At 47.7% G+C, this 14,069-nt stretch overlaps 1 protein-coding gene across 1 annotated transcript in view; it reads left to right on the forward strand.

Annotated features, from left to right (window-relative positions):
* Positions 1–7,524, forward strand: part of LOC119404818 (vitellogenin-6) — a 31,029-nt gene extending 23,505 nt beyond the window's left edge. Inside the window, exons 19-25 of the mRNA XM_037671489.2 lie at positions 947–1,210; positions 1,702–1,842; positions 2,920–3,159; positions 3,879–4,179; positions 4,706–4,863; positions 5,517–5,753; positions 7,113–7,524. Coding sequence (XP_037527417.1) covers positions 947–1,210; positions 1,702–1,842; positions 2,920–3,159; positions 3,879–4,179; positions 4,706–4,863; positions 5,517–5,753; positions 7,113–7,277 — 1,506 coding nt within the window. The 3' untranslated portion in view covers positions 7,278–7,524. The remainder of the gene's footprint in view (positions 1–946; positions 1,211–1,701; positions 1,843–2,919; positions 3,160–3,878; positions 4,180–4,705; positions 4,864–5,516; positions 5,754–7,112) is intronic.
* The last annotated feature ends 6,545 nt before the right edge of the window (positions 7,525–14,069 follow it).

Here is a 14,069-nt window from a genome sequence, read left to right on the forward strand (position 1 = left end):
GAGTTTCCGGGTACGGATGAGGAATTAATACAAGCAATTAGGGACAGATACATAGGAGACCATGCCGATAATTGCAGTTAAAACTGGGGTGTCTAAGATAGAACACCATGCCAACGGCGACATTTTGCCTTGAGCCTCTGTATAACTGATATAGCCGCAAGTTATCGTTTGACATCTTGACCGCACAAAAAAGATGAGGACAGAAGGAGGTACGTCGTCTTTTTTGTGCGGTCAAGATGTCAAACAGTAAGCGCCAACTAGGCCAAACGCAAGTTCTCCGCAATTTATCCTTGCATAGACGCTGCTGATTCGGCACTGTTTGCGCACTTTTGAGGTATTGATGCTAGCTTCACAGATCCAACTCCAACGCTGCAACAGTTGGACTGAGTACCTATCACCAAGAAATCAAATAACGAACATCGTTAAATACCTCAATATTTACCAAAGTGTCATGTTTCATTGCCCAAAATCTCCGAGCAATACATTTGCAAAACGGAGTCTAGAATTTTGAAAGTTCCAAAATCTAAGCGTCTCAGCGGGCCGTGAGCGAAGACTGAAAGCATGTGGTAGTCAACAAGATTTTATAGAATGCGCAAGGCGTCTTCTCTGGACTGTATGCTGGCGACATTTGCGATAACATAGCAGCACGAATAAGGCTAGATACGGCCATAGATGGCTACGTCAACGAGATGGGTTGTCCCTTGTTGCCCTGCTAGTCACCCACCGTTTCGAAAGCTGCCTTGGCCATAACGAGCCCTTTCTGGGCAAGTGTATTGGCCTCTATACAGTACCTAATGCGTAAAGCACGATACGCGAACAACTCAATCGCTTCCCTAAAATTTAACTCAGGCTGTGGCTTACCCTCATTACACGACAACCTGAGCTGGCAAAGGTCTACAAACTGCTGTCAGCAGTCGTAAAGACAACACCCGGTTTCGATGCGCAGATGGACATCGACATCGCGTACAAGTTCTTGGAGCCCGACGACGAGCGTCACAGCCACTTCAAGGTTCACGACCAGATCGGCGAAGACCCCGAGGTGCCATCCACCCACGTGCTCAACATCGACGTCAACTTCAAGGGCGACGCCAAGGAGCGCAAGGTGGCTGCCGAGCTTAGGTATTCCTTCAACCACGACCTCTTCAACCACAAGTTCCAGTTCTTCTACGAGCGAACACCCTTCAGGAGCGACGACCACGAAGGTCTGAAGGTGAGCCCTCTTCAGTATGTCTGTCTCCTGAAATTCTGGAAGAGTTAACATTTTTTCTCCAGGGAAGAGTGGAAGTGTTAATGCAAATCAGATCCTTCAGTCATATTCTTGAACCACGCAGACTTCAATTCTGGGCTTTTATGTACGTTGAAATTGTGAGCTGGCATGTTGAAGTGTCGTCCCACTGCTTTCAGCAATATCTTGATCGCTCGAGGCCAACTTCACCTACCATTAACTGGCTATCATGTTCCGTCAATGTATTGTTTGAGAGACCGTGAACATTCCAGCATACTCATAGCGCTTGGAAAATTGTAAATCAAGCTGGATCAATTTTTATTGTCACTTGCAATATTATTCATACTAGAAAACAACCATGCTTTCTCCGGCCTGACACTACTACAGAAGGGGAGGCTAATGGTCAGAGACAGATAGAAAAGAAAACCAATGAAACTGGCACACATCTGTTTGTTTCGTTTCGCCGCTTTACGCAGATCTGCCTGGCAGCCTCGGCCAAGTTCCCCCATCCTGACTGGTCCCGTGTCAACGAACTGGCTACTTTCTACCAGGGCAAACATATCGACGCCAACCTCGACATCCACTACGGAAGCAGCTGCGATGAGAGCCAATCTAGCGTAAGCAGACGTTGCTGACATTTCTTTACCCCGCTCATACGGGAAACACAACTACATAGTCTGTTATAGCCAGTCCCAGCCACATCTGAAGTGTATGTCTTCCTGGGCCACACATCTTTTGTAGCGAAACGTGATGGCGACAGTATGCTCGGTTTGGAATTCAACTTGTTTGACACGAGGCCTTCCTTCTGAGGCTCTAACTGGAAGTGAAGTACATACAGGAAAGGAAGCTTATAGACCGGAATTAAGTCGCACACAGCGGAAATGAGAGCCTCGAGAGGTCGCTAGTACCCGTATTGAATTTTCGATCGTAAGTGCATGCTAGGAAGTCACGTGACGTGCCAAAAGTGCAACATCGGAAGTTGGTGACATAGATGAACTTTTAATAATGTCTGGGGAGAGGTACGAAAAAAAGGGGGAGTCATAAACACCGTGTATGGACAGAAGCAATGCAAGTAAAGGCAGGGAAGTTAACCGGAAACAGTTCCACGTAGTTATCCTGCATGGGGGAGGGACTACACAGAGATAAAAAGAGTGAGAGTGGAGGGGGGAGAGACAGAGAGAAAGAGACAAACAATGTAACCGCGTACGCCAGAGCTCTTTTCTTTTACATGCCCGAGGTGGAGAGATGCGAAGAAGTGAGCGAGCAGAAAAACGTCCCACAAATGTTAATTAAATCGAATCTATCAGACATCCAAGGAAGTCGAGAGTTCGATGGTAAAACTAAACTAAACATCTTTACTACAAAGAGAAAGTAAGGAAGCTGAATTGAACCAAGTTGCTTCTAACCTATGTATATTTGTCTGCTGCGTTGTTAACAAATGTTAGCTACTCCTATGTAACACTTGCGGTGCCCCTTACATTTTGTGCTGATAAGATATTGGCCATATCAATTGCTCAGTGATCTATTAGAACAATTCAAACAAACTGAGAGGGCTGAGGCCCTCGCGATGTTTTTAGACGCAGCAGCCTCCTTTGAAACAAAAGAAGATCAGACGACCCCATTTTAACAGTGTTACTGTGTCCAGTCAGCCCCATATAAATGTAACGCGCTCTTTGTTGCCGTCAAACGAACAGATCCACCTGCACGGCCAGTACACACACACGGACAGCGACGAGGTGCAGCTGGTGAACGCCGCTGCCGGCAAGCCCATCACCGGAAACCTGCGCTGGAACGGACTCCACAGGATGGCCCTGAAGTGCCAAGCCGGCCGCGAACACGGCATCCCCTTCAACTATTACTGCCTGAAGTTCCTGCGACACTCCAGCCGACTGGCCAAGCTCACTGCTGACGTCGAGTGGAAGAACTACAAGCCGGTAAGGGCGCGACTCAAATGTCGTTCGTCGACTTGCACAAGCTTGCTGAATTCTCAGGGAACCGCAAGTAGCTGTTCGCAATTCTAATATTGGCGGCACGGGTTAGCCAGGATCACAGAGAACCACGAGAAAATGGAGGAAGATGCCGAAATAAGCCAGATGAGAAAATTACCGCTTGACGCCTGTGAGCGGGAACAATGGACAAGGGTGTGAAAGGGGAGCGAGAGAAAGGTTCCGTCTTGGAGAGGCGCTCTTCGTCGAGACAAGCCTTTAAGAATTGCAAAATCCAATTATAACATCTAAATGCAACACGGGCGCTACGGGGCGCATCGTAGTGGATTACCCCAGATGAATAGTTAGCACCCAGGGTTCTTTAGCGCTCAAACGAAGTCTCAACACAAGAAATGTTTCTTTAAACACTCGGACCCAGTTCAGAAAGAAAACACTATGGCCCCTGATGGTGTGGCATATAAAAAAATCTAAGTTCGTGAAGAAAGAAAAGCTTGGAAATCACGATCAGTAATTACAGCAAGGAGCAGGAACGCCTCGCACGCATATACACAATGGGCTTTCAATTCAGACAGAAATGAGGGATTCATGATGGTAGTGCGTCAGCTTCGTACGCTCATATTTTCGGATACCTAGATGGGCGATTGACTACGCGACACCTTGAAGATGCGTACTAAAAACGTTTGCCTCGGTTTCTTTTCTTTCACCAGCTGCTCAACAAGCTGTTCCCCCTGCATACCAAGTACCAGGCCCTGAGGCCAAAGCACGGCGGCTTCTTCGGCGTCATCCGCTCCCACTTTACCGGCGAGAACGGCAAACTGCACGTAGTGTCTCAAGTTCCCTGGTGGGACCTCAAGGAAGAGCCGCACACCGACATGGTGATCACCACCGAGGACGGCCAGCGTTTCCAGCACTGGGGCGTGCCCACGTTTAGCCACATGCTCGAACCCAGGGTTTTCTCGTCGCTCGGCTACTCCAACATGGGAGAGTACGCCAAGCAGTACAAACACAGTGAGTGGCAGGCACTTCTTGCGAACCGCTGTTCGATGCCCGCAGAACACTCGCGTCATTTCAAAAACGCCCAACGCGTAATTCAGTTCTTTCACAGCAAGCATGCTGGAATAGTCCAGGCACTCTAGACTGAAATTCCTATATTTTTTCCTCTTCTTCGCTAAGTACCGAAATCCATTGAAGCGACACCGGCGACTCTCATTGGCTAACGCTCGTTTTCGGTAGCCATGTTCTTCCTGTAACGCTGTTCCCTCACCTGATGAAACGCTTCCCCCGCTCACTAATGACGGGGAGTTCGCGGGAGGAGAAAAGCGCGTCACGATCGCATATCGTCCGCTGAAAGGTGCATGGCTAATGTACTTAGACGTACGTGGCTTCGTAAATGATCCAAGTTAGGAAGAACAGCCACAAGAGATGTCCTTATACACGATGACGCTCTGAAAAAAAAAAGAAAGGAACGGATCTTTACTTAAACTTGCTTAGGGAAAGTGTCCATTGTTTCAATGGCATTCTTGGGATTCCGCAGGGTACTGCGACCTGCAATCGCTCAGCGTGCGCACCTTCGACGGCACCTTGGTCAAGCTTCCCGAGACCGACTGCTACAAGGTGGTCAGCCGCGACTGCTCTCCGAACAAGAGGTTCCTGATCTTGGCCCGTTCTACCAACAACCCTTCGCTCACCAAGGTGAGTCAGCATAACTTTCTAGCATAAACTGGAAAAAATTAGAGGCAAATGTAAAGACTAAAGACAAACGTTTGGAAATCGCTGAAACATTCGGCCAACAGACACACACATTTGTGATAAAAGAAGCATATATTCAAGATCGCACGGTACAGTAAATGATGGGCACAGACTAAAACTCTCATAAAGGAGACAGGTGTAGATTCCCATTGTTGTAGCTAGAGGGGGTTGGGGGCGAAGTAAAATGCCCTCTTGCCCCCCAGGCTAATTTTTAACATTTTATGTGCATTTATACATACAGGAACATACATAAAGGGGAATCACATCCCCTCTTGGATGGTTATAACTTTACTGAATTGTCCTGCAGGGTATTTGGCGACCCGGGCTTCGCAGGAAAAGTTTCTGGATACGTGCCTGCCTGACAGTGAATGGATTGATGTCCACTGCACAGCTTTTTACGCTGCTTGGAAGTGTAGAAGTACCACGATAAAAATATATCTAACGTTACGCAATGCTGTCTTTCATTTCAAGCCTTACAAAAAAAAAACGAGAACCACACGATTAGGTATCGTTAATTGCAGAACAGATTGCTGGTGGTGAGATCTCTATGTCCTCTCTATCTCACATGACCTTCTTAACTTGCCGAAAACTTACAGGCTCTGAAGGTGTTCATCCACACGACCAAGCTTGAGATCCTGCCCGTCACCGAGGACTCCGGTCTCATCGTGCGCGTCGACGGCAACAAGGTGGACGTGGCGCCCGAGCATCCTTACAGCCACACCGACCACGACGTCGAACTCTTCGAAGTCAGGACGCGCGAAAAGTGGTTCGAGGTGATCTCCAAGTCCTACGGCCTCTACCTGACCTTCAACGGAAACCTGCTCTTCGTCCAGGCGAGTACTCCCTGCCAGTCTCACTTAGCTTCTAGAAGCCGATAAAGACGAAGCCCAAACGAATGTGCTATCGCACAGAGAAACCTTGAACAGCAACCAAAATCAGCCGCCAAACTGTAAACAGCATTCTGCTGAGCTACATCTCGACTAGAGAATCCATTTCTGCTAGCTGTGCTGGCATGCCCGCGAAAACCTCGGGAGCCAATATGATTATACGTTGAATCTCTAGCGAGTCAGAACAAAGTGGTCCATGGCTGTAGACATAAGGAAAAAGCCTGCTTACTCACACGCCTTTCTGTCTCTCATGTGACCTAGTCACCGCCGCTGGCAATTGCACGAAGACCTCGAGACGCGCAAAATACAGACATCAGCCATGTTATCCAGCCCGGGTATAGAGTTGCAATTGGCAAGGACGTAGTTGTTTTTAGCGAAGCTGTTTCGCGCTGGCTCGTCTCTGATAACTAACTTCATGGCTCGTAGCCTAAATGCACCATTGCGCAGCAGATGCTATTTCAGACAGCGTCCCGAAAAAGGCACAGGAACACCACCCGTACGACGTCCAACTATTTTGTTCCTTATCCACAATAAATGTTCCTTGGGGTTCCAGCAATGACTGTCTTCATATCGTTCGCTGTATATTTGGTTTCTGTAGCATGCCAGAACTTCAGTACTAGAATTGTAGGAGTGTACTTAGCCTACCAGAACTTCAGGACCAGAGCTGCAGGAATATTCAATACTTACGTGGCTACAACCCTCTCATCTCACCTCGTATCCCTCGGATGAAATACTGCTTCTCGTTGAGGCCCTCTTAAGCCCCTGTTTCTTCTGTAGCATTTATTGCACATTTTTTATGGCGCTTTACTTTTTCTCGGTTTGTCTAGAAGATTCAGTTTGCGAACACTCTAAGCTTTCTTTGAAAACCCCGAGCCTTCGACTTGACTTCGATACATTAACATCAAAAGCTCACAAGGTCCCTTACGTATTCGCCTAATATGACTCGAAGGCGAAATTCATCTGTTTTCGTTTTTCTGATTAGTCGATTGCACTGATCCTCCCGGCGCCGAAAGCTTTACGCACCTAACGTGGTTTTCCGCTACCTCCGGGATGGGAGGCATTACAAGCTTTCTGCACGCCACGTGCCTTTGGAATAAGTCCACCAAGCGAATGTCATGTGATGACGTCAATAACTTTGGCTATCTGTGACGTCATGATGACTCCATAGGGTGACGCCATCACATTATTCGTAGCATCACGCGTATTGACACCGACGCCCACAGTCACTTTTCGTGTTTGATGAGGCATCTAGGACTGTCGCCTTAATAACTTGTGCGCTCACTTCTGCGTTTGCCTTCTTTGCAGACCGCTCCATTCTACCGCGGCAAGCTGTGCGGCCTGTGCGGCGACTACAACCTCGATAGGAACCACGAGCTGTCCGGGCCCGACGGTCACCTTTACAACAACACTCTTGAGTTTGCCAAGAGTTACGTGGTGCCCAGTCCAGACTGCCACGCGCCCGCCCACTAAGAGGGTCCTTTCCTCGCGCACTTAGTGCGCTGCCCATCAGGCCCGAGCCTAACCCGTCCGTGAAGCTGCTCTTAAGGAGGAGAAGAAGAAAAGGACAACTTCCTGCCATCAACCTTTGCCTAGATGAACAAGAGCAGCAGCAGTCAACGGGGAAGCTCGCAGTATCTCGCGTTTTACCGAAAGCCCACTGCCATGAATCAACTGTATTTTTTTAAGATGTAAAAAATAAATGAGCGTGAAAGATTTACATCGGATGTTGTGCGGACCTTCATTCAGTACAAGGAACTGCCAAGACTCATTCTTATTGCACACAACTAACTGAATTCAGCGGACAATTAAGCCAAGGAAAGAATAGGGGACATATTTTGTTTTTTCAACTGTAGTTTAATAACGATGACATAACTGAAAGGAAATCAAGGTGGACCAAAAAGCCCCCTTTCCGTCGGTGAGATCCAATTCCACAACCTTCCATTTACGCGGTTGATGCTTTACAGAAGCGCCTGCCGTCGTAACTCGATTGTCAGAGCATCGGAGGCGTAACACAAGACGAAGGCGCTTTCTCGCCCTTTTTATTTCCCTTTCAATTATGCCATAAGTTCTACACTATATTTTAATGTCCCCTAAGCTCTCCTTGGTTCAATTGTGTGTTGGATTCATTTGGTTGTGCCTAACAAAACAAGCCCATTTAAAATAATTCACCTTTCTTTGTTTATTCTTAATAAACATAAATGATGGTTACTAATGAGATATCCACCCTCAAGGCGCTCCACCTTGACTCGATAATGTCGATGGCATATCCACCTTTCGGCACAAATGTTCCCAGCGTGGGAGCGATAGTGGACAGCATTTCCTGAGAACCGCTGGGTTAGCGGAGTCATTTTCAGTCGAGCGGCGGCGCTGTGCTCAGCTCGGTCAAGTTAAGGGTGAAATTGAGTCTAGGCTTGTTTGAGTATACGGGGTTTAGCGGCGTGTCTTCGCATGTAACGACGCATAGCGCGTCGCTTCTTCGTGAGAGCTCGCGATCGAAGTCCGTCCAGTCGGAGCAGCGCATCGTTTCTGACCCGTTCTGACCTCTCATTTGTCAACAGAGAGCCGTCTGTTAAATTGTGCGAAACCGAATCCGCCAGAAAGTGTGGCGGCCGCTTGCCGCAGGAAGGCCACCAATCTGCTGCAGGGTTCCGGTTCGGCAAAATGTAAGCCGCGTTTTGATCTGAGACAGTATGTCCCTCACCATGACTGGGTGAGTGAAATACGAAAGAGTAGGCCAACTTTTGCCGTGTTCTTCTATTTTGAATTTGGATGTTCAATACCTTCCCGATACGTCTTTCTCCAAAATTCCTTTTGCATTCATCTCAGGACGGTATAAGGAACGCGTCGCAACGTAAAACTACGCGGGTGAAATTTGGGTGCAGGGCCCCTTTAATGGTATATAGGAGCGGTTACCGTATGATTACTTCTTGTTGGTCTAGTCTATGTAACGAGACTGATGAGGGCAGGGATGTATGTGGGGGTATTGTTACCAGCCTCCTGACTTTCTTTTAGGGCAAGTAAAAGCTGCGCAACTGAAGACGCACAGCGGACACACACGAGTGCAGTGCTTACTGGCGCTGAAAAAAAAAAAAAAACCCGACTCAGTATGCTACGCCAACACACCCCATAGATGCTCTCGTCAACTTTAGCTCAACCGCAACTATAGATCCGTTGATGAGAATGAACGGAAGTGACAGAGGAATGTTTCCGTCTATCTAGTTGACCCTCTCAGCCCTGAATTTTTTTATTTTGGTCCGAGAACGTTTTTGTGCGTGTTTTCCCAATAGTTAGGACCTCAGAAGACCACAAACGAAAAATTCTGCCAGTGGTGCAAGTATTTATGGATTAACACACATGGCGTTAAATTAGGTCGTCAGGGCTCTGTGGTTGTGAAATGAGAAAAAGGCCTTCTTTATCCCTGCTCCCTGCCAGAGTACACAAAATATGAACCAACGTTATATTTGGTAGTCTGATAGTCATTGAAACAGCTTCGGTACTTCGCCCCGAAAATGGCGTCACCCATGACGTCGGTCAAGCTTCTTCTTGCTTGTGGTTCCCGGCTCCGCGAATAAGCCACAATTTTGGTGTCTGTCGCAGTGGGGATCACCGAAGGAGTGTCCCCCTCCAGAATGAACAGTTTTGGTTTTGTTTCGAAAGTGCTAAAGGAAATTTTGTGGGGTGGTGTCGATTGACACCGCCAGGGCCGAAAGGGTTAAACCACCTGTGACTCCGTATTTGGGTCCCCGCCATATATGTCTCGCTCGTTGAACGTCGATATAAAACATAGACAAAATTGGAGGTGACCATAACCCTTGACGTAGGTGCCTGGGAGTGGCACTCGCAGATCTGCGTTCGTGTTCTCTGGTGTATTCTTTGGGTTAACTTTGTGCTTCGTCGCACTACTGAAGCGGATCTTAGAGGCAACGTAGAAAGCGTGGGCTTGAGGTCTGCTCCACCTGGTTCCGCCATGACAGAAGCCACAATCATTCAATGAACACAGTCGATTTTCATTACCTAGTCTTCGCTTCATACTCTAATAATAATATCTGGGGTTTAACGTCCCAAAACCTCGATATGATTATATGAGAGACGCCGTAGTGGAAGGCTCCGGAAATTTCGACCACCTGGGGTTCTTTAACGTGCACCGAAATTTAAGTACACGGGCCTCAAGCATTTTCGCCTCCATCGAATACGCATCCGCCGCGGCCGGGATTCGATCCCGCGACCTTCGGGTCAGCAGTCGAGCGCCATAACCACTAGACCACCGTGGCGAGGCGGCTTCATACTCTTGCCCGCGATGGCAGAGGACTTAGAAGATATGCTCTGGGAGTGCCCCGTGTTACGCAGCGAAAAGGACAACAGCAAAGCGCGTTGTGACGCGGCTCTTCGTAGTCCCGAACTTGAAGAACTGACATGGGCAGGCCATCGCGCCCGCGATCAGGCGGCCAGGCCTTTCAGTCACAACGTGGAAGAGGCCCGCATCGGACTAGGGAACTAGCGCGACATGACGGACCTGAATAAAGTTTTTCGTACAATACCATACTTATCCTGACAGTTATCTGACCCTTATCTTAAGGGACCGAAAACTGGGTAAAACGTGTGGAGAAGAAAAGACCATGAATTGTAGTGCCATGTTCAACTATTCTTTTCGCATTCTGAGCAAGATTTACATTAAATGCGAAGCATTTCTTGGCGAACCGTTCGCCTTTTTAGCATTTCTATCTAAATATCTATCCAGTTGTATCTAGCCGCCTGATGACCGCCTCCGTAACTTGGTGTAGAGAAAAATTGGCATGAGAGGGTAAGAGAATTTGGCAAATATGATGGTCGGGTCATGACATGAATAACGTGAAAATCATGTCGAGCGCGTCGTCAAACAATTTCTTAAATACACGTGTGGCACATACCGGTTTACCACGGGCTGCGGTGTACGGGTACGCGCCACAGGTGATTGACAGTTTATATCTACTCAGGAACGGCGAGAACAGACATTGGTAATTTAAATGTGAGAGTGTTAAGAAAAAACGACATCGGCAGCGTTGACCCGACCAATGGAAAGAATAAAAATTAGGATCCCAGCAGGAATCGAACCCAAGTATCCTCCGTGGCAATGAGGTATTCCACCACAGAGCCACGCCATGTCTATAAAATGGTTTGAAAAAACGGCCTATGCAGGCGTAATATCGGTGCAACGTCGACTGTAGTTGTGGTGCTGGCTATCTAATTTTACAAGAAAGCAATAAACAATACATATGTACTCCTACGATACAGGCGTCATATCGGATTAACGTTGGTGGTTTCAGTGTTGGCTCCACTTTAAAGCAGTCTAATAAACATTACATTTGTATTCCTGTGATTCAGCAAGCTATATTGAAGCATTGCTAAACCCCGCAGGAATACATTAACGAAAGTTACGTATCATATTCACAAGATTCCACCATAAAGTGCAATTAGTTTCGATAATACCGACGTATGTACTCTAACGTGAAGGCTGACGTTACGTCGCACCATAAGTTACCATTTCAACGCCAGCATTGTCGACGTGCCTGGTATGCCTACGATGTGCACACAGCTACTACACTTACAAAAAGACATCGATGCACCTCGTAACGCTTGGCTCAAAGCCATAAAATATAGCATAGAAGTACTCGCTGACTGCTTCGCATGAAACATATTCCCACAACGTGTGGAATCTGCCAAATGTTTTTTAAATCACCTTTAAATTCGCAAAAAAAAAAAAACGATATGTCGCGCAGCCTAGCGGAAGAGCCTTGAAGTTCGATTATGGAGTCGTTCACTTTGCTTTACCTATAGTCTGATGCTTAGATGCATACCTTAATTATTGCTCAGAATTCGAGTGTCATCTATTCCTACTCTATTCTGTACTGCTTAAGAGGTAAAAGGAGTTGCACGCACAGAAGTGTCGCTGCATTCGCGGCAACCAGCGAAACATAACGAGTCGCACCGCACGCGCGCGGAGTGCACGCATGCGCAGCAATCCGCCGTGCGCAAACACGAACTACTCTCGCGCTCACTTCCCACTGTTTGCAGCATGTGTTGTGTCTATACGACTTGAATGTTGGCGCAGATCGAACAACTCCGACGATAAATGTTCCACGTCGTTTTCCGCGTTACCATCCTGTGATTCCACACACTGAACGACAAGCTGTCCGTTGCGCTGAAGAAAACAGGCACCATAAAAATTGGTTGTCGGTCCCTTTAAGCAAGTTTATGCTCCGATATCACACGTACCCAATATAAATAATAACTCTTGAAGGGGCCCTGAAACGGTTCTTCCAGTAATCGTCCAGTTTCTTCATTAAAACAGCTTACTGCCTCACGGATCGACTGCAGCATTCCGTCATACTCCGTCAAGTACGAGCGGAGCTACACAGATTTGTGGCACGCTTGAAGCGCTTTCTCTCTCCTTTCGTACTGGCGAGAGCGCTGAAAGCTACGCAGCGAGGGCGGTGACAAGGAGGCAAGAAGATGCGTCCCTTCGTCAGCGTCGTGACGACTTTGAGCACTTTCTTTTTCTTTTTTTTTTCCTCGAGCGTGCTGTTTACATTCAGTGAGATCACGAGCACGCGCGCAGACACGTGGCGGCATTCCGCGGCGGCCGTGGTAGCTATGCAGCTCACCATGCTCTAATCAGCCAGTGGCCGTGGACATTGTGGTTATGACGCGATCATCTGGGTTGATGACATCGCTTTCCGAGAGAAGAAGGAACGAGTTCTAGCTGACTTAGAAAATAATTTGTAAATTCCAGGACCGGTGCAGCGCTATAATGTTTGCTACGCGTGTTCTCAGGAGTCTCGACTACCAATCCGTAGCTGTTACCAACCACGCTGAAAAAGTGTTGAAGGGTCCCTTCAATGAGTCGTCTGGAACAGCCCAGTAATAAACAGCGGGGCCGCACCTTTCAGATTCACCAGATAACCATGCAAATGTAAACGGAGTGCTTGTAGGGTAACTTTTAATGCCTCAAAAAACACGAAAATCTGTCGCCGGTGTCGACACGAGTGATGCAAGAAATCATCGTCACGCGATTACGTCAAATGATGTCGATACATCAAGTACGTCGATGTCATGTTATGACGTCAAATGATGATGTCATCACATGACATCGTCGCATCGTCAAAGGTGGGCCTACCACGGAAGATGTGTGAAAGCAGATGAGGTGTAAAAAACTTGCAATGCCTCCGACCCTGGAGTCAATGTACAACCACGTTAGGTGCAGATAGCTTTCGGAGGGAGATGGGGGAGGATAAGTGCATTGACTGAGAAAAAAAAGATGGCTTTCGCCTTCGAGTGGTCTTAGGCGAATGCATAACGGATTCTTGTGAGCTTTTTTTTTTTTTTTGTCGGCGATTTCTCATCGGCTCATGCTTCTATTCTTGTTCACAGCAACTTGTGTTTTGTCTTGAAACGACTGAGAGACGCTATGCACGAACTTATTTTGTATATAATCCCCTAAGGATGTGTATATGTCACCAGGACTGGTGATCGACCACCGTTAGCACTTCGCTAACGCTCTTTCTCAGTCATGGGAGACCTGCGTTAAAGCGGTCGTTGGTCGAGGTGGTCCAGGTCGGTGTCGGGTCAGAGCGCCCCCGCGCCGCCTGAAAGAGATTCTCAACTCTAGTTGTAGTTGCACCCCAGCATGCTGGAAATGGCCTGGGCCAGCACTAGATTTAGGGAGCAATCCCCCCATCGCTTCAACATACGGGTGTAGTACTACACACGTTGCGCACGCAGGGGCGTCGCGTTTCGCATGGTGCGCTTGGGCGGAAGTTCTGCTTACGCGCACTATACTGAATGTGGCGTTCAGATGCTTGCGTACTTAGACAGTTGCATTTGGGTGCGCGTCCAAATACGGCTGTCTAATGATTGGCGCTTAGGGCCATGGGATCTAGGCGCGGATCACGTCACAGTGTGCCGCGGGTGTGCTATTGCAGATCTCCTCCTCCACCAATTCAACAGGGCAAGTTCAACGGCATGTCCAAGAAGGCTCTCGCCTTCACACTCTTATGCATCACCCTAATTGATGTCGTTTTTTTTCTAATGAGAAGCAAACGTAGCTCGCTGCGCTCACGTGTTTTTTTTTTTTTTATTCACGCGAATGTCGCAAAGACAAAGTGAACGAAATGACCTCACGTGACATTGAAAGATACCCATTTAAGAAGGTGTAAATTAAGTTTCTGCCTTCGTATATAGTTTTAGCAGCGAAGATGAAAAAAGAAATGACTATATTATTTATTT

Source organism: Rhipicephalus sanguineus, chromosome 9 (assembly GCF_013339695.2).
Source record: "Rhipicephalus sanguineus isolate Rsan-2018 chromosome 9, BIME_Rsan_1.4, whole genome shotgun sequence".
In the NCBI taxonomy this organism is placed as follows: domain Eukaryota; kingdom Metazoa; phylum Arthropoda; class Arachnida; order Ixodida; family Ixodidae; genus Rhipicephalus; species Rhipicephalus sanguineus.